The sequence below is a fragment of the Diadema antillarum genome, unplaced genomic scaffold (assembly GCF_040938485.1).
Source record: "Diadema antillarum isolate AM-2024a unplaced genomic scaffold, OU_Dant_1.0 seq00001849_RagTag, whole genome shotgun sequence".
In the NCBI taxonomy this organism is placed as follows: domain Eukaryota; kingdom Metazoa; phylum Echinodermata; class Echinoidea; order Diadematoida; family Diadematidae; genus Diadema; species Diadema antillarum.
This window is the reverse complement of record NW_027272521.1, coordinates 490369-518020: the sequence shown is the minus strand read 5'-3', so window position 1 is coordinate 518020 and position 27652 is coordinate 490369. Positions and strand designations below refer to the sequence as shown.

The 27652-nt window shown below is 39.0% G+C and overlaps 1 protein-coding gene across 1 annotated transcript; it reads right to left on the bottom strand.

The window, feature by feature from the left end:
* On the bottom strand, positions 1-27652 carry LOC139712737 (scavenger receptor cysteine-rich domain-containing group B protein-like). The gene is made up of 9 exons (XM_071624533.1): positions 27610-27652; positions 24300-24620; positions 7196-7537; positions 6677-6985; positions 5562-5885; positions 3471-3800; positions 2631-2761; positions 1855-2104; positions 1-338 (listed from the first exon to the last, which is right to left on the bottom strand). The coding sequence occupies exons 1-9, from the start codon at positions 27650-27652 to the stop codon at positions 1-3; spliced, it is 2388 nt and encodes a 795-aa protein (XP_071480634.1).

The following is a 27652-nucleotide window of genomic DNA, read 5'->3' as shown; positions in this document are numbered from 1 at the left end:
CTACGCGTCATAAGAGTCATTTTCCGTATCTTCGGGCACACTTTCCGGTGTCACCGATTCGTACGTTGGCGGCTGTTCAACCGGTTCCGGTGAAGGCGGCACGTAGGCTGGTGGAGGACACGAGGCCTCCGTCGGAGATACCTCAAGTTGTGTTGAATTCGGCGAGTGCAGATATGTAGCACTGATGGTTCTTACAGCAGAGGACGATGCCTGGTGATTCGACATTTCCTCTCGGCAGCAGCAGCAACAGCAGGCGATGAAGAGGAATGGCACCCCGACAACTGCAAGTGCGATGAGAGTTATCTGCCACGCCCCGAGATTACTCGACTGGTCAGGACCTGAGGCGGGTAATCAAGAGACAAAGAATTTTGTAACGACCGTAGTTGAGGGGAAACACGATGATATATCGATAGACTTTGAACTTGAAAATAGATGATTCTTGATAGAACCTTGCCTGGCGCTAGTACCCTTCGTAGACATATCATAGCACTCACTCACCCTTCGTAGACATGTCATTGCACTCACTTTCCACTGGACAAATGCGTGTATGGTTATCTGACCCATATTTTTGTGATGATAAGGAATATACGATTATGTCTTTAACAAAGGAATTTTGATTGTATCCTTCCTGGTGCTGAAACCTTTGGGAAAACATGTTTGCTCTCATTATGTGCCACTGGACAAAAGCGCACATGCGTGTATCTGTAATGTCCCACTGAGCATAGGTGAATGCATGGGTGTCCACTGGGCAAAGGCGTATGTATGGGTATAAGCCTCCAATAATTATGCTGGGGTAATCACAAATGAAAACACTCTCTGGAAAAATAATCATAATACTGCAGAGGAAGATTAAACCAAAGGAATAATAATTTCTTATCTCACTGATAAAAATTATAGTCTTCTTTTCCATTGTATAGCCTCTACAGTGTTGACATTATTCTACTAGGACATGTCATTATCATTACCCTAAGGTTGCCAGGAATTAATCTATTCATGTTGGTGTAGTGGGTCATAGTGATTGGTAGAACTTATTGTGCAAGGACGTATACTAAGCTGGACTGAATTTCAACTTGGATCATCCGACCGGTAGTCAGGAGTCTTATCCACCATGCAACATTCAATGCCAGCAATCCATCATTTTCTTTTTATTCTCTCGTTCTCTCCACTTAATCATTATCTCAGGCCTGTTTCAACATTTTGAAGTCATGTTCATTGCAATTGTCTTCTTTGACTTCGTTCCCATACTGTTTAAAAGAAACGAGATTTTTACAACTGCAGTTAAAGCAGAGTGAAAATCACATAACATTAATTTATGTCTGTCATTGTGTGAAATTGGTCTTTTGTCATCATTGTTATCTTGAAGGGAATTTGCAAATTCTGCAATTTTTACTTTGCGCTTTGAAAGACAAAAACGAACGTGGTCAATAATGATCAAAATTTCCCTTTGTATTAACCTTTCCGGTCGGTTGAATAACATTTAATATGGTATATGACACAAAGATTTTTGTCAAAATCTTCTGTGAAAAATATGCACTGGAAAAGGCGCTTATTTATCTTTTTTCTGAGTGTAGATTCCCAACTGAAATATCTGTACGTAACTGGCAGTGTTTATAATGTTATCCAATGTTAAACACTGTTAAATAGTTTGGAGATTTCATTTACTTCAATATGTAAGTTTTGATGACCGTTCGTAGATAATGTTGATATTCACCCCTCCCATCCATTCACACTAATATCTTCACAAACATATCGAGCACAACATTTATTAGGAAATCTTAGGTCTTTGCAACCTTATACTGGTCAATAAAACAAGATCTTTTGTACAATTTTTCCCTTGCTATATAGCTTTCATACCTGAGGTAGGATTAGTTACAGGATCAGTGTTGGCAACGCACGTAACGAAGGCTAAGGAGTTGATGTCGGAGCACCCACTGGTGTGGCCCCACGGGTCATGGTAGCATTCGAAAATCTTGTCGACGTTAGATTGGCAATAGGAAAATTCGAACCAAACCCTAGGGTATCGCCACTTCGTTGAGTCGTACTCGTAGCTATAGAGGTACCTCGAGTCATCTGTGTTGAGATGGCCAAGCTCCCTACACAGAACCTAGGATAACAATGCATGATAGATTATGTTTTCATCTGGAACAATAATGATAATTGATTAACATGTCTGACATGGTACAGACGTCCAGGATACGGAGGGTATTTTATCTTCTAAACATTTTCATTTCATTACATTTTATATATTTTCATTTTCAACAAAGAGTATCAGTGTACATAACATAGCATGGAACAGAGCAAGATGCATGTATACACAATCTACATAGATCGAAATATAATGCAAATACAATCAAATGAGAAGGCTATAGATACATGTTATTTGATGAAAATGATGAAAATGGACAGTGATGGAGGGGAAGCATTATTGAATTATTGAAGTGTGGAGGGATTTGTTCGACCGTCATGTAGTTATAATATTATGTTATATATATATATATATATATATGTGTGTGTGTGCGTGTGTGTGTGTGTGTGTGTGTGTGTGTGTGTGTGTATGATATCATCATTTTAGCATAGATAGATTAGGTTTCCGCTTATGAAAACAATAGGCCAGTCTAATACATGCTCACATCTGTTCCGGTGAAAGTGGAGTCACATACAGCACCCCAGTGGCCATCATTAAATATTTGAACCATTCCGAAGTTTTCATTACTGTTTCCATCGGCGTCAATCAATCTCACAGGATGATTTGCAACAGACTCTACCACAGGGAACAATGAAACGGAATGGGAAGAAAGAGAGGACCATATCATTCTTCATGTTTTGTTATCTTACTTTCAATTTATATGACATTCTTATTGTTTATATTGTATGCTTTCATTCTAGTTTGTATAATTGATTGATACATGTGCATGTGTTTCTGAGACACGGACATATACTTGAATAAGCCACAGGCTCATGTTAGTAATTGTCAGTAAATAGAATGACAAGTAAAAACATGAATTGTTATACTATAGTATTTGTAGAGTGCACTCCCGTCATAACAAACGCGGTTATAGCAAAATTCAAGTTACAATGAAGTAAAAATTCAGGTTCCAACATTCTTATCTATATACACCTTTATTTCTTTTGCTGTTGTGGCACAACGAAAATTTGATATAACGAAAGAAATCTGCCGGACCCCGTTGATTAGACGGGACGACTGATGACGTGTTAATTATCATTAAAAAATGAGTAAACGATTATTAATGTGCCTTTCAGCACGTGGCTGAGAGTTTGTGCGAGCCCGCACTTGTGCACATATTTGTGTAAGTAGCTTATTGATGGAGAATAACACGATAACACATTGGTCATTCATAACATACAAGATACCTCTGCATACTTATGCATGAACCTACATTCCCACCCGCAATGGGTAGACATATACACAGGAGTATCAAGTTGAATGGTATACTGCTTCATATACTCACCATATGGATAGCATACCACTTCGATGGCGTCATCAGGGGTAGTAAACCCAAAGCCGTCACTAACCAGATCCACCCTATAGCAATCCTGGATGCGTTTTTCGGAGCCCAAACATCCCATGTTTCTGATAAGAATATTGCCAACTCCTCGCTGAAAAGCGTTTTCGTCAAGATATCGAACAGTAGATCCGGCGTAGCCCAGATGACGGCAACAAACTTCGCGGATGCTGGCACTCAAAGACCAAGAGGTGAGCAAGCCCCACTCTCCGTCCAGAAAGACGTCCACACGACCCTGCTCGGGAAACTCGCTGCCGTCCAGTCGAATATCGAAATCTAGACATCATTCATCGTGAAATACAGTAAAGATTATTATTATTAGAATTCGAAGGCCTTTTGGAGTTGTGTCTGAGATCATCTTCTTTCAACATAATACATATCTTTATAAGTTTGAGGCTCATTCGTAATTTCATCACTTCAACCGTGGAACAAATAAGACAAATAGAATCACCTCATGAGATCGTTAACAACCACTTCGTCTTTTTGATTTTGCTCTAACATGACCTCCACGATAGCGACTTTGAGTAGCTCGGTTTGAAGTCGACAACTTAATACCTATGAGCAGTAGAAATGAAAATCACGAACTATCGACAAATGTCTTGAATGAGAACCTGTTCCATTCTGTTTACTTTCTCCATGGACCTAATATACATGGACTGTTCTTTCTTTGATGTAAGAATCGTCGCCGACACCTGATTATGTGCATCTTAATGAGTACATTCAGGCGTTTGGACAGTAACAATTGTGTGATCATGTATCGTCACTAACACAAGAATATTTTTCCTCATTTCAGTCTTGTTTCGATGATGTGCCGTTTTCAGACCGAAATGTCTTTGAATAAATACAGATGATGAGGAGTAGCAAACTTGAAATCATTACAAATTTTGTGTCAAAAGATGGGTAATTGCTGATTCGCACATTTTCGTACACGCATAAGACGTTGCCTAATGGCATATCTGTTCTCTACCATTACCGTCCCTTTTTGCTCTGGAATTAGCCGGAGAAAAGTTAGATATTGAGATAACAAATGACAATCATTCTGCCAAAATGTTAGCTTTCTTTTTAACACTGCCTGCTTCTCCCAAGCGAAATTGTTTGAGGTATGATTTCCTAACATGCACCACAACTGCACGTTCACTTTACTTATTTTTTTTTGTGAGTTATTTTCTTCTGCGCATATAGTTTTAGATTTGTCGAATCTCCGTCTTGTTCTTCTCCCGGCTTGCTGGCGGTGACGATCATGGGATCAAAGCAGCGAAGCATGCTAAAAATGTCTTTGTGGCGCTTTTGAGATGGACGGGTGCATGAATTAATTAACGATACCATGAATGTCCATGTGTATTAGGTCCATGCTTTCTCCCAACCTGTCTGATCCTCCATGGCGGTTTTATTTGTAGATTACGGGAATCTGGAATCGTGTGAGTAAAACGCATTTCATAGCTATGAAGTGACTGTATTGATCCTGGCTGCGTGCGCAACTCCGGCTTTAGATACTGTATTGGATACGGAATTATCCAATTGCCAAATTTGACAAATAGACTTCCGGTATAAAAGGGACTAGACAATCACGGATTCAGTGATAGAAGACGCAAATTGGAACGTGATGTATTATGGGATATCCACCGGTACGAACAACATTGTTATAACATGGTCCCTGAGTCAGCGTGTATATCCGAAACAAATATTTGATTCCAATAGAGAATATAGTAGTCATGCCGAAAATGAATCACTTCAATGACTTAAACAGAACGGTCATTGCAGGTAATGAAATTTGTGCATTTTTGGGTGATTGTTGCAGCATTAAGATGAGGTTCGATTTTGCCATGGTTGTGCTATAAGAGTTAAGAAAACGGCAAGTTAATAGATGAACTACTTTGCAGCCAGGTGTGCTGATTTACATACAGCTGTGTACGATGTTTCGACACAAGCAGTATGAACATAGGCACACCATTTATGGCTTACCAAAGACCAAAAAAGCAATAGAAGACTGGTTGATTAAGTTATTATTGTCACTTAAATAGGGAGACTGGATTTTACCTTTTGGAGGTCCACACGTGATTTGTGCAATGTGATCAGAATCACACTCCGCGAAATTTAAAGTCCTGTAGGCGCACTCGCTTAATTGAGATTCCGTTCCCTCACATTGGTAATCCCTGTAAAAGATCGTCCCCTTCACAGTCCCAAGCGAGACTGGTTTCGAGCTGGCAGCTTCCGTGTATCCCAGCTGGCGACAGACAACGGTTGCTTCCCTGTCCCCCCAGTCCTCGTCACAGATCAAACCGCTAGTAGTGTCTTCTCGATATCTCACGACCCCTTCAAAGGAGCTCGATCCACTGAGTAAGTCTATGACAATTGTTGGCACTGGGGATAAAAAGGTAAACCAAACAAAGCAACGCTAAAAATTGTTATAGGACACGTATAGATAGATAAGTCCCTAATAAGACTTAAAGAGATGGTATACTTTTGGTTAAGACGGGGATTCAGATTTTAACTTTTTGCGAGATGATTAGAAACCACTTATGAAATATTAAAGAACATACAATTTTAAGAGGTAATCAAAGTATTATTTGACGAAAATCTGTTTTGAAAAAGCTGAATCTGAGATATCAAAAAAAGATAAAACAAAATTTCGTTCTCAGATGAGTCTCACCTTTTATTAGGATCTCTCTGTTTCTAGATATCTCAGCCATTTCAAAGCCAATTTTCATCAAATACACTTCCCCCTTACCATGCTTACGATTGTATACACTTTCATATTTCATACCTTTTCACATAAAGCGGTTTCTTATTATCTCACAAAAAGTTAAAACCCGAAGCCCCATCTTAACCAGAACTACACCATTCCAATAGCGGATAGTACATTTAACCCAAACAGGCCAGACGTGAAACAATTATCATTTTGATCTAATTCCTTTAAGTCTTTGCCGCAGGGTTCTTGTGTACCGTAAATTACATTATGTGGCCTACGTCATACAACATGAACTGTTATCGAGGACTGATATACAAAATGAATAGTATTTGTCAGTTCGTCTTTGAATAAAATGTCATTCTCTTTACAGGACGAATACGATATTGAGAGACCTACACATTATTATGCGAATAAAAGGTGTATTGTTTATGATAATGTATAGGGGGAGGTGTGGTCGTCCTACCGTTACATACGACCCCTGCCGACTGAGATGACTCCAGATCACAGTTTTCATTGTTGGCCCATCCACTTGACGGACAGTCGAAAAGACTAGCCTCACTTCCGTTACATTGCAAACCATCTAGTAACACGGGTAAACCATTACTCGGCACAGACTTTATCGAGCGAGCTCCTAGTGGATGTCCCAACTGTTTACAGAATACGTGCGCGTCTTCGATGCTCCACTCGTGTGTGCAGATCGTCCCCCACGTGCCTCCGTAGAAAACTTCTACTCGACCCTCATCCGGGTACTCTCCGTCCACCATACGAATTCCTAAGAACCGATAAATTGAGCGATAAAAGTGACAAAGAAAATATTAGCACAGAACTGTAATTGATATTGAAATAAACGGATGAGGAGACCAACATGAGCAAACGAACATAATTATAACTAAACGACGGACCAATAAATTGTATTGGTAAGCGACTCATTGCGTATCGGAGTTGTGACTGGAGAGGGGTAAGAAACAATTCCCAAGCTTACTTGTGTCGTCGCACACCACTCCTGCGTCTTCTTCGTGAGAACAATCATGGATGCCCCACCCCTTTGCCACAGGACAATCTCTCAGAAGTCTCTGTCGGGTGCCACACGTGACTTCATCAAGCAGAATCGGGCCTGTTCCTTGACCGAAAGGTGGTCCAAAGCGAGATAAAAAAGGATTTGTACGAGCCTCTAGCGCGTCAGGATATCCCAACTCTCGGCATGCGACCCGAGCGTCGGAGATATCCCAGCCGTCGTCACACACAGTTCCCCATTCTCCAGATTCGGTGAGAACTTCTATGCGTCCCTCAGAAGGTGCTGAGCCGTTGACCAGCCGAAGGCTTCCTAGGGATAACATTGGATAAAATTACAACCCACAAATGAAAAAAAAAAATCGTACATGATGGATGATTACAGTATGATGGGAGTGTTGGAAAGATTGAATAAGTTATCGCTTATATCTCTCTCGATATGTAGCATACAAAATACACAACTTAAAAGTCACAGCCCCCCCCCCCCCCAAAAAAAAAAATAAAGGCATCAAGTTACATCATGTATCAAATTCATACTCTACAGATAATCTGCCAAATTAAGATGTCCCATAGGTTTGTGAGAGTCAGTAAGTCTCATTTACCTCTTCACTTTTGGAGTCACACACACACACACACACACATCACTGCAAGATACGAAAATAAGCAGATTCGTGTCCATCATAAGTGGACAGGGGTGCTGGAATAGTAGCGGCGAAAGACCTACTGGCTTCTGTTTACATAATATCATGATTATGCCTTCATAAACTTGGAGACGTAAAATCAATAAGAAGATGACTATGTTCAAGAATTGAGACCCAATTCGCTCTTTACCTCGAGTCGTGCACGTTACGGCGGCTATTTTAGATTCGTGACAACTCTTGACGCCTCCACCGGTATACTGACATGTTGATATGTTTGATTCAAGGCCATTACATTGCACTTTATCCAGGAGTACGGGGTTATTTCCTCGCCCAAATGGCGAAGCTACCAGAGCCAGGTCCGCCCCGACGTAGCCGAGCTGTTTGCAGATGACCTCGGCATCCTCGGGTCCCCACAGGTTGTCACATATCGCGCCCCAAGTATCGTCAAGGAAGACTTCAACACGACCCTCAGAGTCAACACTGCCGTCGACTAGTCGAACCGACCAGGGATCTACAATTCAAGAGAAAAATTAAGGACTACTGTATCCTATGTATCATGTTTACAGAATGAATAGTTATCTTTTTGATTTATCAATTACATTTTTTATGAAGTCAAGTCGGTTTAGATTTGAATTCTTCTCACCATACAGCAACGATTATCCGTGTGTCATGTCGCTGCTTTACAGCAGATAATATAGCAGAAAACATAATCGGGTTCTGGGAACTTAGTTTGGACTGAAATGATATTCCTAGTTTTGAAAATGTTGAAATGAATTGATGTTTAAAAGCGAAAACGGTGGTAGACAAATATAAACGCACATAGCACCCCCCCCCCCCAAAAAAAAAATGACGGATATAAAACGATCTGAACAACCCATCCATTACTTTTGTCATAGCTGCTACTAAAACACTGATCAATACAGTGTTTATCCATATTTACGTTAATGTAGGGCAATTTGTCGATCAGTTGCAGAGGCAAGTTGTTTGTCTTTCTACGGGCTCGCATTACTGTGTGATATACGCATGACCTATTTCGACGCCTCTGAGTTTTAGCTTTGCCTAATTAGGCTTCGTATAAGACAGGAATTTTCTGGAATTAGTTAAACCATAATTAGCTACTACACCTGCTTTCAGGAAATACCTACAACATCAAAATGAAATTAACTCAAAAGACACGTGACATCAATCTGATATCTATAAATTTTGTTTCCGAACAGCACGTGTGCCCAAACAGTCTATATAAATTATATAAAAGGTTAATGGGTCTAACATTTTGTATTAGCTGTATTTCCGAACGACATGAATATATGAATTGAATTGAATTATGGTTGTTACATGACGTAGGCCCATCCATTGATTCATATCATTTATTTCCCCTTCTCTCAGCAACAATGTATTATGAAGATCCAGTAAGCACACGCGAGGACAATCTAAACTGCTTCGTCACGATGTCATTAACTTCAGTCAATATTCTGACATTTATTTCATGTCCCGTCTTTTATTTTACCATAAAAAACCATAGGCATACTGACTATGCATAATATCCACTGGTCATTATAGCGAGGAAATAGAGAGCGGATACAGTGTTGGCTTGCAACCTCTCTAGCGACCAGGTTCACGGTCAAAGTGACACATCGATGAGCAGCGCTCGGAAAATACACACAGACACACAATACCGAATATAAATTGAGTACGTCATCGTGTACCTACGCCTATAGAACTATCATGACACAGAGTCAAGTGCGTTAAGTTCATCACCATTATCTACACCACCGTTTGATATGCATACTGTACATACAATGCGCATGAGTTACTCAGCTAGCGTTCCACTTACTCTTTCCCGTCCGTGCTTTTAACCTATCTGTAAAGGTTTATCTTCCATCAAAAAGCCAGATTTGAATTCAATTCGACACACCATTTACCGTTATTATGATACTCATCATGCTCATTGGACAGATTGAAGGTACATCGTGCGAACATTTTGAAATTTGATACGGACAATGGTTTTCACATAGGATTGTGCATATTGCCTTGTCGACTCCCATACACGAGACGGTTAGTGCCATCGTGCGACTGACTTTCAGAGACATGTGAAGTCTTGACACATGCAGGCATGATTTTTTTTCCGAACGCATCAAAAAAGACTGTTCAAAGTGAATCCTTGCGAGTGTCCATGTTTACTGGAAAGCAAACAGTTGTACTCACAAGTAACCAATATTAAGACACACACATACAGAAGCACATTGCAATAATCTATATCATGTCTGTTTGCATTTATGACTAAACAACATACACTACAGACCTGTGAGGGTGTGTCTGTGTGTGTGTGTGTGTGTGTGTGCGCGCGTGTTAAGTTACTTAACACTATTCCTCGAAAAGGCAATATATAGCAAACCGATATGCATACTATGTAATCATATGATTATATATGTATTTACATAATATGTGTATATTACATGGACGCTTTGGGGGCATGGACTCAAATACGGGCAAAGCGTAGTTTGTTGCTATGTCAGTTGATCGTCATCAAGCTCTGAATACCAGTTCTGTTACTCTTTATGATAGTTCTGCAAAATGTGTCGCCGTCAATCGAAAAAAAAAAACCCTCTTCTAATGACAGTGGAACAAAGTTGATGGGGATATTTATTTTTCGTTTTTAGATGGAGCAGACGAAGCGACGAGAATGTCGAAGGACGGAGAAGGAGAGCATACAATTTTAATCAGGGTTACTTACCTGTTGTATTTTCAGCCTGATTTCCATAGACCGTCAACCACGTCAAGTACATGCAAAAGTAAACCAGCAGCCAAGTCATGTCTCTTGACATAGTTGCTCCTGTCAAGATTTTCGTGTAAGGTAAAATGGCACTCTAAGTAGTGGGCGGCATCACACTAATTCTGATGAAAATAGAACCCGATAACATAAGTCACTCAGCAGACTTTAACACGACTGTGCATGCTCACCTCTTCCAGCCTCAATATCCAAACTCGTTAGTACAGTATTTGATAGCAGTGTTTCTGCGTTGTAAAGGACTTGGTACAGCTCATCACACAAGAATGACCGTGCCTTTTGCCTCGCTGTGACATCGCCATGCATTTCTGGCACCCAACCGCATCAACGTATCAAAAAGGGGGGGAAAAGGGCAAGGGCAAATAATCGCAATATCAGCGTTGTATCCTTGAGGGAGCGTATTATATTTTTATTTGTTGGTTTGCTTTAATTGTTCCGGTTCTATTTTGGCATCCGTTTACAACGTATGAGAGTATGGTCAAACGGTTTGCTATACGTTGGCACACTGCACACCTTGCATGTGTGGCCTGATATATTGAGAGCGGAATAAACTCCGGAGAGGCGAGTTGAGTGGGGCCTTTGAATTACGATTTAGCGTGAGGCGCTATAAAGCGCGATATGAACACTTTTACGCCTTACTTTCCTCTCCCGAAGTATAAATCAACTTCTTTTTTTTTTTCATGTCATGATGGTTCCCGTTTCCTTTTGAGTAAGATATAGAGACACCTTGCATAAAAAGATCTTACCAAATTGACCTAGATCCATGGTACCGGTGCGTTTAGTCAAAGTTAAAGCATTCCTATCATTGTCAAACTTAATCAGCTTACTGCCCTGCTAAGGACAAAATCAAACCCTATCAATACTGACATAAATAGGCGTAGGTGCCTATACCCTAAATTTTATTGTCTTCATTTTCGGTGCGCCGCTATCATTGCACACATGATAATGGGTATAAGGGTATGTATGTATGTGTGTATGTATATGTATATATATATATATATATATATATATATATATATACATTTTTATTCAATTCAATCATAGTTTATTTCCAATCATCGAAAATCAAAAAACATAGTACAAAGTATACATGTGAAGAAATAATATTGTTCAAACGTTTGCAAAAGATTCATGTAATATATATACGAGACAAATTATAGAACAACATATAACATGTACAATATTTAGGAAAAACACTGTATAAATACTTCGTTGGCGAGCGGAAAATAAATTCGATTATGAAAAATAGTGATCCACTAAAAAGCAAAGCTTGTCGGACGTGGATCGCTAGATAACTAATGAGTAAATGATATACTATTCTATAACAATATACATATAATTATTTTGAGATACACCCCGGTTGGGAAAAAAATATAGAATGCCAATGCTAGTGCCCGTATATGTATATAATATGTGTGTGTGTGTGTGTGTGTAATCCTTCATATGCATTCCAGTTTAGTGATTGGTGTATCTATACTTCCTTTCTATAGCACTATATGCGACCAGACATAACGTTTCTATATACGATGTTGAAGATGTTGGAGACTAAATAGCAATGGACTCCAGACAGTGTCATACCGTCACGTAGTATTTATTTTTCATCTTTTTTTATGTTCCATATTCCACATTTCATACAAGTTTTACATTCCATTAGATTTTAGAAAAAGAAATGTATAAGTGTTTGGTACTACAAAACTTGAAAATGGCATACAACACACACATACTGAAGCTTTTCGACATGCACTCATCAGAGTAAAATCGCATGAATGAACAGATTATATATTGTTGTATTATTATTTTGTTTATTATTAACTTAGTTGATGGGGATATTGATTTTATATTTCATTTTATTTTTCATTCATATCACTTAATGAACATATTATACTGTTAAATTATTATATTGTATATTATTATATTGTTTCGTTTCTGGCTTTCTGTTCATTCATGCGATTTTACTCTGATGAGTGCATGTCGAAAAGCTTCAGTATGTGTGTGTTGAATATGCCATTTTCAAAAAGAAATGTTCTAACACAACAGCCATTTTGAAACAAAATTGCACAATTAATGTATAAGGACATATAATTGACGTGTAATATGAGGAACCCACTAAGAAGCACAGCTTGTAGGAAGTAGGTTCCAAAAACATAATAGGCTTTTAGTACAGTATATCAAAGTCAAAAATGACGTAACATGCAAAAATAGAACATGTCGAGAATACTATAAAGTTTTGCGGAATGTACAAGGTATTGTATGATGTTCATGATTAAACTTAAGGTATCAATGCTAAGAAAAGTAGCAAATTGATCAAACAAATAAAGTCAACGGAGCGAGGCATCATTGTGAGTATGCAGAAATTTTTCACGTGATCACGGCAAAATAATTAAACGTAGGATTTTAGAAAATTGGCTTCAAGGAACTTAGAGAAATTTATTGCAACCGAACAGAATACAACTCATCAGAAAGAAGGGCCGGTCGAAGTAATTGTCTTAAGGGCTAAAACTGTACGAACGTGGAAAATGATAGGATTCACTGTGTCTTGTAGGGTAAGTATGGATATTACCGTTTTAAACAAACCATGAGGAAAGTATACTAGGAAGATCGTCAATATTCAACTTATACATAAAAATTCCAACATGATACAATAACAAATCAGAAATTTTTAACAATGTACTTGAAACAAACAATTCATTAGTGTGATTTTAAAAAAAAATGTGCACGATTTATAACCTGCAAGGCCTTTTTTTTTACTCAGCCATCTTCGATTCTCTGTTATGCTGTTCACAGTTGGGTTGTATAAGAGCATAGCAGTTACATGAAAGACTTTTCAGAAAACACAAATTATGGATGGTCGTTTTTACGGAGTTACACATCCTCATGGATAGATGAGGTGTATTCTGTTATAGAACTATGTAAAATTACCGGTACTAATATATTATGCACTGTATATCAAAAAAATATTCAATTAAACCACGGTGGGGACACTAGTGAAAACGTGATGACAATACCTGTTGGAATATAATGTTATGCTCATGACGTATTACTTTTAACATCTATTTAACATTTCTATAATCACCAATTAACTACTACTTGACCTGAAATACTAAATATATGTAACTAGAACGTAGACTCACACGCATAATTAAGACACGTTTCTCTTTAAATTGGAGTCTCCTGGAGTCCTGACACAGTTCTGTTAGTCCGTTTATTATTCCCGAGGTATACAATGTAGGCCTAATGCTAGAGTCACACACGGCCGGATTTCGTACCGGGTCCATAAGGAATTAAAACTGTATCGTCCCGGTTCTAGCCGTTGAGACCCTAGCATTGACCCGCATCGTAACCCGTGTCAAATCCAGGTGGATTCCGGGGGCTACGATACGGCGGAGAAAAATTTTTGGTCATGTTCAAAATTTTCTCACGAATTTCAATTCCGTATTGATATCCGAATTGACCCGGTTCGAACCGCATTGACTCGCATCGACCCGCTGCAACACGCAGCGTAAAACCGTATGGACCCTTGCAAAATACCGCATTGCCTTCATGCTACGGATGATGACAAGGTTTACATCCGGGTCGGTACGGGTCGAAGCGGGTTGACACGGGTCGATAGGAGTCTGTTTGTTTGCTTGTTCATTTTCCATCTGAGAAGATGGCTGGATGGCCCATATTCAGCTACGTTAAGCTGGTCTTCCATGGGGTCCAGTTGGATTTGAGGTGGGACCACTTCACCGGGTTAAACACCCTGCTCTTTACGATGAATGAATGAAGCGGGATCTTTTACGTGCATGAGTTGTTACTCTCTCATACACGGGACCTCCATTTTATGTCCCATCCGAGGGACAGAGTGTTTTGCCTCTTGCTAGAGGGGACGGTATGCTTACAAACAACATTGCTCAGTCCAGACTCGGGTTCGAACCCGGGCCGCATGATCGTGAGGCAGACGCGCTACCGACTGAGCCAACTCATCCTTTCTTTTACTTTGCTGCTTGACCCTTCGCCCATATTATAACATATTCAATCATTTTCTTAGAAGTGCTGACCATCAACACTTTCGCGCTTCATCACCTGCACACGCACTCACAGGCACCACTCCTGTTTACCAAGTAATTGTATAAAACTGGATTTACACGCATTTTAACATGGCCCATCCGTATTAGTGTTCAAGTACTACAATAAAAAATGGTAATTTAACTCTGGCTGTCCGTCTGTTCAAGCACGGCTTATAACGGCGGCCCTCTGCATTATATGTATATATTATATATTGTACTGTGAATCAAGTCATTATTGGCCATATAAACATTTTGTATGTTATTTAACGTTTCATTTGTCTTTATATACAAAATATGACTTACTATGTAATATGTCAATAATTTTCAGAATTGTATTTGTGTAATTGAACCTGCCTTTGTTATTTTTGTATTCTGAAAGAAAATATGAAATGCAGAAAATAAAATCTTTTCAAACAAAACTCAGATTAAGTTAAGGATTTTAACGCGGATTTTTATACGGTTTGATACGGGTCAATACGGCTCATTTTCACCCGGATCAAATCCGTATACATATTATTTCATCACGTGACGTTCCATTGATAACTACACAATATGAATATAATATGATTAAACAGATACAGACACAGAAACAGATACAGATTGTGCAATTACATAGCGGGTTATCTCATGATATAATGAATGAAAAACAAAAGTTTTTGAGAGATTGCCATATAGCACAATTATTGTGGAAAGGGTATTTATAAGCCAACAGTAGAATATCGGTCATAGTTTTCGCTTGTTGTAAATATCAATTCGCACCGTCAAAACTCATTTGCTCATAATCAGTAGTAAAGCGTTTGAATAACTCTCAAACCAAGATTGTTGAAGTGGTTGATAAAACGTATGAAAGATCTGATGTAAATCGATTTTGGTCTGATTTGTTATTTAAGCGAATTTTTTTTTTTTTTTGCTACAAAAGTTGCGACATAATAATCTACACCATATTGCTTAAAAATAAGTTGTCAAGGCCGAAGCAGTTTTGCATACAATACTATGACTATAGTCAAATTTGCCCTTTCGAATAGGGTCCGCTGACGGATATTTCCTTCACTGACCATACCTTGTTAGAGGCAGTGGACAGAGTTTCGTTGTCTTTGTGAGAAAAAAAAAAAACAATTCCATCATTTTGTGTTGTCATGCAGATAAGATCAATCGCATTATTTCTTAAAGCATGCGAAAATTTCGTGAACAAAAATGGTTACGCAGTTAACGACATACCAAATCTGTCACGAAATTTTTTTTTTCAGTCTCAAAAAATGAATTACAGTCTGCATGCATGTTAGGGTATGTGGTGTGTGTGTGTGTGTGTGTGTGTGTATGTGCGTGTGTGTGTGCGTGTGTGTGCGTGCGTGGGTGTGTGTATGGCTCGCTTTGGGGATTTTAACCCTATTCCTCGTGCTTAGAAATATAAGCTTACCGGATACAGTACTTCAAATTACAATAACTGCATTGCATTTCATCTATTATCATGACACACAAAAACATCATCTGGTCTCGAGTGATGTTTATTACTTTTTTATACTATATGAACGAATATAGGCCTATAGCACTCTTTCAGAACCAATCTTACTAAAAGTTATATATATTTTTTTATATAATCAAAATATCTACATGTAGATGCTACGCGTCTTCAGACCCATTTACGGCGTCTCTGGACACACTGTCCGGGGTCACCGATTCGTACGATGGTGGCGCTTCAACCGCTTCCGGTGAGGGCGGCACGTAGGGTGGCGGAGAACAGGCTTCCGGCGGCGATACCACCTCAAGGTGTGTTGAATTCGTCGAGTGCACGTATGTAGCGTTGGCGGTGCCGTCTACAGCAGAGGGAGATAGCTTTGACTTTCCATCTCGGCAGCAACAGTAAGCGATGAAGAAGAGCGTCACAAAAGCCGCAAGAGTGATGATGATTATCTGCCACGCCTCCAGACTGATACTTGAATTTTCAGGACAAGGATCTAAGATAGAGGTAATCGAGAATCATAGAGACGTAAAATAGGACTATAAACGAGCGGGAATGTCATCTTATGGTATATACATGATGGGATAAGGCTCTTGACTTTAAAGCAGTTGCTTCTTGGTTCGAACATTGCTTTGTATTAGTTAGTTGGTGCTCATATCCTCGGTGAACATTTCCCACTCATGTCCCACTGGACAACGGTGACGGGTACTTGTTATTTCCCACTGGACAAAATGTGTATGTATGAGAACCCAGCAATGCTTGAGGTAATCACAATAAAAGTATATACCCTCCTGGAGAATAGTGATTACTCTTCAGAGAGATACCATCAATAGATTAGACCTGGGTAATAATATATTGTTATCACATTCATCACTTTTCTAGGTATTATAGTAGTACCTTGTAATTCTAATTGGGCCGAATGCATGAAACAAGCAATTGCTTGTAAGCAATTGCTTCAAGCAAAAGCACAAGCTCGTCTAGCAAAAGGTCTATCTCAGGCACTTGCTTAAATCCGTATGCATAACATTTTGCTTGTGTCTATACCTTTTGCTTGTCCCGCACAAGCAATTGCTTGCGTTTTCAACAAAAGGGACGTCACGCCTGTGCGAACACAAGAACAAAGGCGAGTGTGACAGCATGTCTTTGAAAGGGTATGTGTGTGCGGAAACATTTCCTGACATAGCAGAAGAGTTACGAAATGACAATCATAAATGCACACACAGACTCACACACATCTATACACACATGTACCGGTTGATACCCATCACTGCTTATAGTAAGTAGCCCGGATCTGCCAGATCGCACGTAGAGAGAGAGGTCTCCTTGCCATGCTTGCTCTCCACCGAAGTCAGACATCCTACCTGTTTCTCATCAAATTTTGCATGCTAACCACTGGACATTCCCGTTGTTGAAACGAAAAAGTTTCTTACACTACTTAGGAATAACTTCCTGTAGATTTTTACCACTCCTGCACAAGTGTGGTCTTTCTTGTATGAATACGAAAATGATACCTAAAAGGGAACGTCCCAGTTAAGCAAAAGCTCAAGCTCATTTTACAGAGCTTGGAAAATCGCAAGCAATTGCTTGCAAGAACAAGCAAAAGGTATGTTTTATGCATAAGTTTTTAAGCAATGTTTGGTCTCTAAGCAATTGCTTGCGGGCAGCAGGCAATTGCTTGTGCTTGCTAACAAAAGCTTCTGCTCGCAAACAATTGCTTGTTTTTATGCATACCGATTCGAGTAAAAGGCTAGCACAAGCAATTGCTAGCGTTTATGCATCCGGCCCATTGTTTATTCTGTTAGAATTTTTCCTTTTCTTGAGCACTTTATAACAATACGCTATGTGTTATGTGCTTTAACCTGTTGTTTATTTTTGCTCAAAATTCGTCGGTCAATATAGATTAACCACGTTCCTATTAGTAAGCTGTTTAAAGGGAAGGGAAGAGGAATTTTCCATTATAACTGCAATCAGTAAAGTACACAGTGCAAATTGCATACAGATGATATTATATAGAATTCTGACTCAAGTACAATGTATAAGTGCGATGCGGTGTGTTCTCTGGCACTGGTTCTTTTTTTTTTTTAATCGTAATGCACAAGTACTGTTGATACTTTTAGTGTTAGTGTTGATATTTATTTATCCTCCAGCATTTTCTTCATATTTATGTATCTTCACAGACACATCCAGCATAACATCAGGGTAAATAAATATGTTTAGCTCGGAGCTTTTGCCCTTGTACTGCAACGTGATACATGTCAATTAGTTTGACAAAATATTCTCTTCGCTATCTCACCCGTAGTTGTATAAGTTATCACAGGATCATAGGGAACGCACGTAACGAAGGCTAAGGAGTTGATGTCGGAGCAGCCACTGGTGTGGCCCCACGGCTCATGGTAGCATTCGAAAATCTTGTCGACGTCAGACGGGCAATAGGAAAACTCGAACCAAACCTTGGGGTACTCCCACGCAGTTCCGTCGTACTCGTAGCTGTAGAGGTACCTCGAGTCAATCACGTTGGAGTGGCCAAGCTCCCTACACAGAACCTAGACAAGTTTAGGAAATAATTTGAATAATCTTAACACAGGGGGAAAAAAACAATAGCGGCTCGTTTCTAAATCGTGGCAACATCCCTATACCACCTACAATACATGTAGAAAGTTCCCGGATATGAAGTATCATTGCAGTCGACATACTCACGTAATTTCCGGTGAAAGTGGAGTCACATACAGCGCCCCATTGACCGTCTTTGAATATTTGAACCATTCCGAAGTCTTGATTGCTGTTCCCGTTGGCGTCAATCAATCTCACAGGATGATTCGCAACAGACTCTGCCTCAGCCACCACCAAAGGAAAAAAAAAATTCAGGTTGGAGAAAAAAAAAGATGTGCACAATTTCATACAACCAAAGTGCTACTATAGTCGAGCTCGCCCGTACCTCCTTGTTTTATCCTACGCATACTCTGTTTACAATTCGGTTTCAATTAGATTTGCCAGTACTAACGTATGAACGTTCATGCTTAATGTATAATTATATGGTTATGTTGTTATGACACATGGACCTGCTTAAATCAGAGCCATAGCACTGTTATGTAGGATGAATTTATTCATGAATACATTAGCATTATTTTGAACTTGTGTTATAATGTCTTACATGATAATATGAAAATGGAAATTGTTGCAATAACCATATCAGCTCAAATGAACACTCGATACATGGAAATACAAAGTTGTAAGTACTCTAATAATTATACGGATTTCAATGTATCCTCATGTGACTATGTGTGATACGTGTGTGTAGACGTAGTATGAAATTATGTATACATAAAAGTGATAAGGATCAGCCTACTCTATACCCACCCGTAATGTAGGGACACATACAGAAGTGTCAGGTTAAAAGGTAAGTGGTACACTATAATGCTTCCTACTCACCATATGGATAGCACACCACTTCGGCAGCGTCATCAGGGGTATTATACGTATCGCCGTCACTCACCAGATCCACTCTATAGCAATCCTGGATTCGTTTCTCTGAGCCCAAACAATCCATGTTGTCGATAAGGATATCGCTCACGCCTCGCTGAAAAATAAGTTGGCTAGGATATCCAATAGTGGTTCCGGCGTAACCCAGTTGACGGCAACAAACTTCTTGCACCTCAGAAGACACAAACGAATCGGTCAGCAAACCCCATTCTCCGTTCAAGAAGACGTCCACTCGACCCTGCTCGGGAAACTGGCTGCCGTCTAGTCGAATATCGAAATCTAGCCATCATTCATCATAGAATACAAATAGAATTATAATCGTTAGAATTTGAAGACCTTTTTGAGTTGTGTTTGCAATCATCTTCTTTGAACGAGCGTACGTAGGCCTACATATCTTTACAAGTCTGAGGCTCATTCGTAATCTGATCACTTTACTGTGTAACATATTAGACAAAATACTAGGTTTTACAAAAAACATTTCCCACTTTTGATCCTTAAAGGACAAGTTCACCTTCATAAACATAAGGATTGAGAAAATGCAACAATATTAGTAGAACACATCAGTGAAAGTTTGAGGAAAATTGGACAATCGATGCAAAAGTTATGAATTTTTTAAATTTTTGTGTTGGAACCGCTGGATGAGGACATTCTCTCAATCCTTATGTTTATGAAGGTGGACTTGTCCTTTAATAGTTCAAAAACTATATGTCAAATAGCACTAACATTGATATGAGCAATAGCTGAGTAGTGTACAATTTTGTTTAAGGTAATTTGAAAATGCAAGCATGATTCAGTTTCATTAAATCCAACATTATTTTTTTAGTTAGGTTTCAGATTTTGCTTTATTTTCAACCCCCCGTACAAAACTTTAAGTTTGTACAGGGGTTACTAGTATTGGTGTGTATAGTCTGTAGTTGACACCCAGGGGCCCGTTGTATAAAAGTGACTATTTATGGTAACTCTGCCATCCAATGGTAACTTCCATGCAATTCTTGATTTTGATTGCCTGTTGAGTATTGTTACCATGGTAGTTACCGTTGGATGGCAAAGTTACCATAATTGTAACTTTTATGCAATGGGCTCCATGACAATGGTCCTGGACAATGGCCTGGATGGGAATGATCTATTACATATTCATGAAGAGTTCCATTATCACAACTAGTCTTTATTCATTCTGAAATGTGGTGTATGCAAGCACATGGAAACATGTGTTTACTTTTTTTAATATGCATGCATTTCACCCTTTGTCATGAATTCAGACGAGCACTGCTCAGGGCAACCCACATGAATAATTAATAAATCATTCATGTGCCTTTGAGCAAAGCTCTGAACAGGTGGTAGCCATGTCCATTGTTCAGGTTCATTGTAAGTACACACTCACATACACATCATTGGTTCCTGTGTCAAGTTAAAGTTTTGTGCAGAGGGTTAAAATATGATCAAAATCTGGAACCAAACATTGAAATAAATCATGGATTTCATGAAACTAATATTGGCTTTGATATTCATATCACCTCCAACTAAATTAAACACTTTTCAGCTATTACTCATATCAATGACAGTGTTATCTGCTATATAGTTTTCGAACTATTAAGAATCAAAAGCGTGAAATGTTTTTTGTAACACCTAGTAGAATCGCATCATAAGTTATACCAGTTAACATCCACTTCGCTTATTTGATTTTGACGTGGCATGCGACAATGCGACTTAAAGTTGCACTGTTTGAAGACGATAAGTTAACATAGGTTTTCCCGGTCATTTTCACACTTCTGTCATTCAAATTCATTAATGTGCATTCAAATTCACACAGCGCACGCACGCGAAAATATTCGGGCATTCAAATTCAGAATCAGAGCGATCAATTTCATTTATGGGCGTTCTACTTCGTTTTCGTGAAATCAAATTCACGATTGGGCATTCAATCTCAAAATGCGAGCACCGACTTTCTTACTTGTGCATTCAAATTCATGCGATAGTCATGTGATAGTCCCAATGAGCTTGTTTGGAGCGTTCAATTTCATTTTTAGGCGATCAAGTTCATACTTCGTGCAATCAATTTAACGAGGAAAATGGAGTAGACTTTTAAGAAAGGAAATAGGGCCAACATAACCAATAAAGGCTTGCATATAGTGTAATTATGATTGGTTACAGGTTCTACATTGTTCTCTGTTCATGTATTATTTGTATCTCATCTCAATAAATTTGAAATTGTGATGTCCAATCAGCAGTGCATCCAAACAACACAACGACAATTTAATTATATTTCTTGATGATACTGCATGCTTACGCCCCAACACCAACCACATGATGACAATTCATCAATTTAAAGACGAACTGACACACATGATCTCACATAGTCCAGCAAAAGTAAACCAATAAGACAGCAATACACAAGAAACAAGACGTATAAAATGTTCATATATCAGTTTCAATATAGTCGTAATTGTTTGTTTGTTTGTTTTCCTCGAAGGTGTCCAACCAACCCTCCGTATTATGCTCGTCTGTAGGACTATACAGTGCCTAATGTTTGTTTGTTTGTTTCATTTACATTCATGGCTGGATAACCCATATTCAGCTGCAATAGCTGGTCTTCCATATGGGGTCCAGTTGGATGTAAGCCTTAAACACCCTGCTCTTTGCTATGAATAAATGAAGTGGGATTTTGTACGTGCATGAGTTGTGACTCTCTCACACAATCATGGGACCTCCATTTTATGTCCAATCCGAGGGATATGTGCCTGTATATTCCTTTTCGCTAAGCGCGAGTTCAAAATTTTCAATGAACAGGACACGTGGACCTTTACTGCAAAATAAATAATCATCATAAATCCCAATATATTCAAAGCCAAATGAAAAACACATTCAGGATTTCTTTTAAATTAAATTGAATTGAATAACTGAAACTGCACTGGTCTTGCACTCGAGACACCGTGAATACTTCCAGCACGTTTATTTTCATATTTCACTTGACATCAAAATGCATCCAAAAAAAGAATACAAACCAAGCAAGATACAAAATATGTTATAAGTCGGGTCATGAAGAGAAAGTGTGTCAGCATACATAATGTACATAAGACAATTCTCTATGACTTGTGAAATATAATGGAACCGCAAAAGCAAGGCTTGTAAACGCAGGTTCCATGAAAAAATACCGGTGTAAATTTGCAATGCAATCAATGGAGATAGACACAAAGTAATAATGACGAAACGATATGAAAGCTAAAATATCAAAGTACAAAGGGAAAAAGAAATTGAATGCAGTTATTTGGAACATGGTTGCCTATGCACGAATTTGAATGACCAGCGATGAGATTCCGTCGCCAGCTTGACATGATTTTGAATGCTCATTGATGAAATGCGTGCTCCTGTCTTAAATTTGAATGCTCCGATAGTAAATTTGAATGTTCCGATAGTGAATTTGAATGTTCTGATAGTGAATTTGAATGCTCCGACAATGAATTTGAATGCTCGGATAGTGAATTCGAATGACCGGGTTTTGAATTTGATTGCTGATTCATTGCTGCGAGCGTGGAATGCGTGAAATCGAATGCTCAGAATAGGAACTTGAATGACAAAAGTATGAAATTGACCGGGAAAACCTATACTAGTATAACTATCCATAGCAAAACGGAAATCACAACCTCGGACGCAGGTCGTTTTAATGAGAACCAATCACCCTGTGTGTACTTTCCAGTCAAATCGTCTGATCCTCCATACCCCCTTTGTGGACGATGGGAATCAGGAATCATGTTTTAAAAACATTAATCTTGGCCTGCGCAACTCCGGCTTATATAGATTACTTCATCGGATACGGAAATGATATTGCCAAGTTTGACAAACCGACTTTCGGTATAAAAACGACTGGGCAATAAACCTGCATTGTAACGTGATTTTGTGGATATATCCACCAATACGAACAACTTACCATGGTCCCTGAGTCAGCGTGTATACTGGCCACAAACGATTGATCTTTACAGAGAAAATTCTATCATGCTGGATCTGTGTCAATCCAATGACTCAAACACGATGGTTATTACAGGAAATTATTTTTTTTTTACATTTTTAGTTGGCTTTCATAGCATTTAGATGAGGTTCCGAAACCTTCACTTTCTATGGCTGTGCAATAAAAGTGAACAGCATCGCGAATTTGATTGGATGAATTAATAAGGGCTTACATCATTTACGTAGACAAACCCCTTGGCAACCAGTTGGCCTACGTAGCCTACAGCTATACTTTTTCCTTGTAACGGCATGATGGTTCTACATAATATTATAAGAAGAGTGAAGGAGGGCTGCCGTACGTGATGTAGTGTGTATCAAAGAGAAACGATATTGATTAGTAAGAGTAGATCCTATATATGCCGGAGGCCTAAACCATGGATAATATCATCGTAGAATTTTCACGAGAATGCAAGTGTAATAGCAATATTGATCACAGGTCTCTTCCAGGTTGGAATGATTTGATCTTACCTTTGGGAGGTCCACATGTGACTTGAGCAATGTGATCAGAATCACACTCCGCGAAATTTAAAGTCCTGTAGGCGCATTCGCTTAACTGAGATTCCGTCCCCTCACATTGGTAATCCCTGTAAAATATATTTCCCTTCACACTCTCGAGCGAGACCGGTTTCGAGCTGGCAGCTTAAATGGCTCTTTACCTTGAGTTGTGCACGTTACGGCAGCAATTTTTGATTCGTGGCAACTCTTGACGCCTACACCGGCATGCTGACAGGTTGATATGTTTGATTCAAGGCCATTACATTGTACTTTATCCAGGAGTACGGGGTTATTTCCTCGCCCAAATGGCGAAGCTAACAGAGCCAGGTCCGCCCCGACGTAGCCGAGCTGTTTGCAGACAACCTCGGCATCCTCGGGTCCCCACAGGTTGTCACATATCGCGCCCCAAGTATCGTCAAGGAAGACCTCAACACGACCCTCAGAGTCAACGCTGCCGTCGACGAGTCGAACCGACCAGGGAACTGCAATTCAGCCGAAGAGAGAACCAAATATACGACTGTACTCAGGCTATTATGTTCAGGGCATTAAAAAGCACACATGATATCTTTAACAGCTGATCAGAGTTCCTCAAGCTGGCAACGATATCTGTATGATTATCTGCATGTAGCTGCTTTTTTATCAGCAAGCAAATCAAGGTCTGTGAACCCACTTTTTCAGTAGTTGTGAAACTATTAAAATGAATTGGGCTCATTTTTTGATCGAAAACGGTTGTAGACTCGTGCTTCGAAGAGTTTTGTAACCTCATACAATAATTTTCTGAGGTAGTGATAGTGGTTGTAGGGTAATCACGATAGAAAAACTGATGGTTACGCTTATACAAAAGTACACAGCGTTAACAAAAAACGACTAGGAGAATGAATGCACCATAGATGCACTGTAATCCATTCTGCTGGACCGATTGCGGAATGTTCACAACTTATTTTAATTTGCAAAATATTGTTCTGCGTTTATTAAACCCTAGTAACTTGTTCACGTTACTTTGATGCCTCGTTACAATGTGTGACGAAACAAAAATTCAAACGCTGGTTATCCCCTGTGTTAAGAATCGAGTCGTTTTCTGTATGAACCCGGTGAAAATGAGTTATGTTTTCCTTTGCTTTTCTGATAATTTCATGAGTAATTCATGACGATGAATAGCGTGTGTTGGCCCTTCAAAAGAATATTGCAGGCCTATTAAGACGGTGTTCACCACTTGCACCTAGCTTGCTTGTACGTTGCATCGGGTCTAATTCCTACATTGTATCAACGTCCGTTATCAAAATGGGTTTATTGTAATTCTTTGTCTTAATGTTGCGATTTGCAGGCCACTTGCACCTTGCTAGCATTATACGTTAAATCAGGTCGAATTCCAACATGTATCAACGTCATCACCTTTTATCAATAGACAGATCCGTAAGGGGGGGGGGGGGGTGTTCAGGCTGGGGTCCCCCCCCCCCCCACCCCGCCCCTTTTTACTTCTTGGTATTGCTCGGTATGCGTAAAATAACGGAACTGAACATAAACTTAAACTACTAAAAGGTCCACTTTTTACATTCTGAAACCCCATAAAATCCCTAATTACGGGCCTGATAAAGGTTTAATAGCTATTCTTTATTGCTCATCATTACGAAGGGACGGCGGACCAAAGGTCTTTACGGTCGTTAGATTACATGTCCTTTTATCTATATTAGTCACTCTTCAGTCTCTCTGCGAGAGAAGCACCAGCAGGAGATGAGCAAACACGAGACCAATGTAATTGCTTTCTCACTATAAAAAAAAATGACGTTAAATGAGTCAATATTCTGATATATGTATCTCTTTTGAAGCCTTCAGTCCCTCGCATTGAAATTATAGTGTGGTGTCTTGTTCACCTGTCTTTTTACTCTCAGACCATAGACATACTGGTTATGACAGATAAAATCAACGAGGAATCGGGTACCGTACGTACAATGTTGTCTTGCAACCATTCGCGCGTTGGTCTAATCAAAATGAGACCTCTGCGAATAAAGCTCAGAAAACACACACAAGCACGCCACAGAGATATGAACTTGCAGGTCGCCATCTTATCATGTTATCTCATTTTCATTTTCATTTGTTAATCTATACGTTTTTGCAATTGTTACAAAATATGTTCAGCTTATACATTGTATATAATTTCTCTGTTTATTTGATGGAAAAATAGATTTGAATTTGAATTTGAATCTATTGCATGACATGACAACACATGATTTCTTTATCTACCACTGTTTGATGTAATACGTGTAGTGATTCTACCTTCCTCTTACACTTACCAGTCCATTTCACCTATTATGTATTATAAGGGTTTATCATTCCATATAAAACCCAACGTTAAATTCAATTCCACACAGTTATCTAGTGTAATGATCGTGCATGAATACTGATTGGGTAGGCCCTACATTGTGTACAATTTAAAGCTCCAAGTAAATGACGTTCTTGCGTCGAGATATTTTTATTGTAGTGATTAGTAATCAGTTGCTTATTCTACATCTATGTATAGGGCAACTGGCAATCAGTTTCAATCAAACCAACGCGATTTCATTAACTTTGAATGAATACCCGCTGCACACCATAAAAATTATAACCAGCATTTTGCTGTCGGGCTGAAGCTCGGTGGTCCCGTGGGCAAGACGCCTGAACAGGAGGTCGTTGGTTTGAATCCAGCCCGAGTATCATTGCCCATGAAGTTGTTATCATGGCTAATACTAAAACATTGATTAATTTGGTTTTTACGTGGATGTAAGGCAACTTGTTAATTAAATTTAGGTTAGATGCAGGTAACAATCTTTTCACGGAAGACTGTGAATATTGCCATGTCGACTTCCATACACAGGACTTTTAATGATGGTGTCTTACGCAACTGACTTTCAGAGACATCTGAAATCGTGACACAGGCATGATTTTACCGAACGCATCAAAGACTTTTCAAAGTGAATCCTTGCCAGAGGGTCAATCATGTTTCATAGAAAACAAACAATCATATTCACAAATAATCAAAGCACGCACATACACGCACAAATAATGTTCCAAAGCATATTAGTATACACACATACACGCATAATATATACACATGGATATCTGCGTGTGTGTCAAGTTTTACATTACACCTTTAAGAAGCAATATGGCATAATTATGAATAGGGCCTACTCTGTATGTGTGTATACATACATTGTATAAATAAATGTAAACACATGTAAAAAAATAAATGAATAGATAAATAAAGATGCACATGTGTATGTATATATATGTATATGTATATGCATATATATATATATATATATATACATATATATATATATATATATAGAGAGAGAGAGAGAGGGGGGGGGGGGGGGGAGAGAGAGTATAAAATTCTGTCGTTCTGCATTTTTTTATTTCATTCAGACGAAGCTACAGCGATTAAATGTAATGGAAGGGGGAGGGGAGGGGAATCAAACAATAATTGCTACTCACCCGTTGTGTTTTCAGCCTGACTTCCACTGACCTTCAACCACAT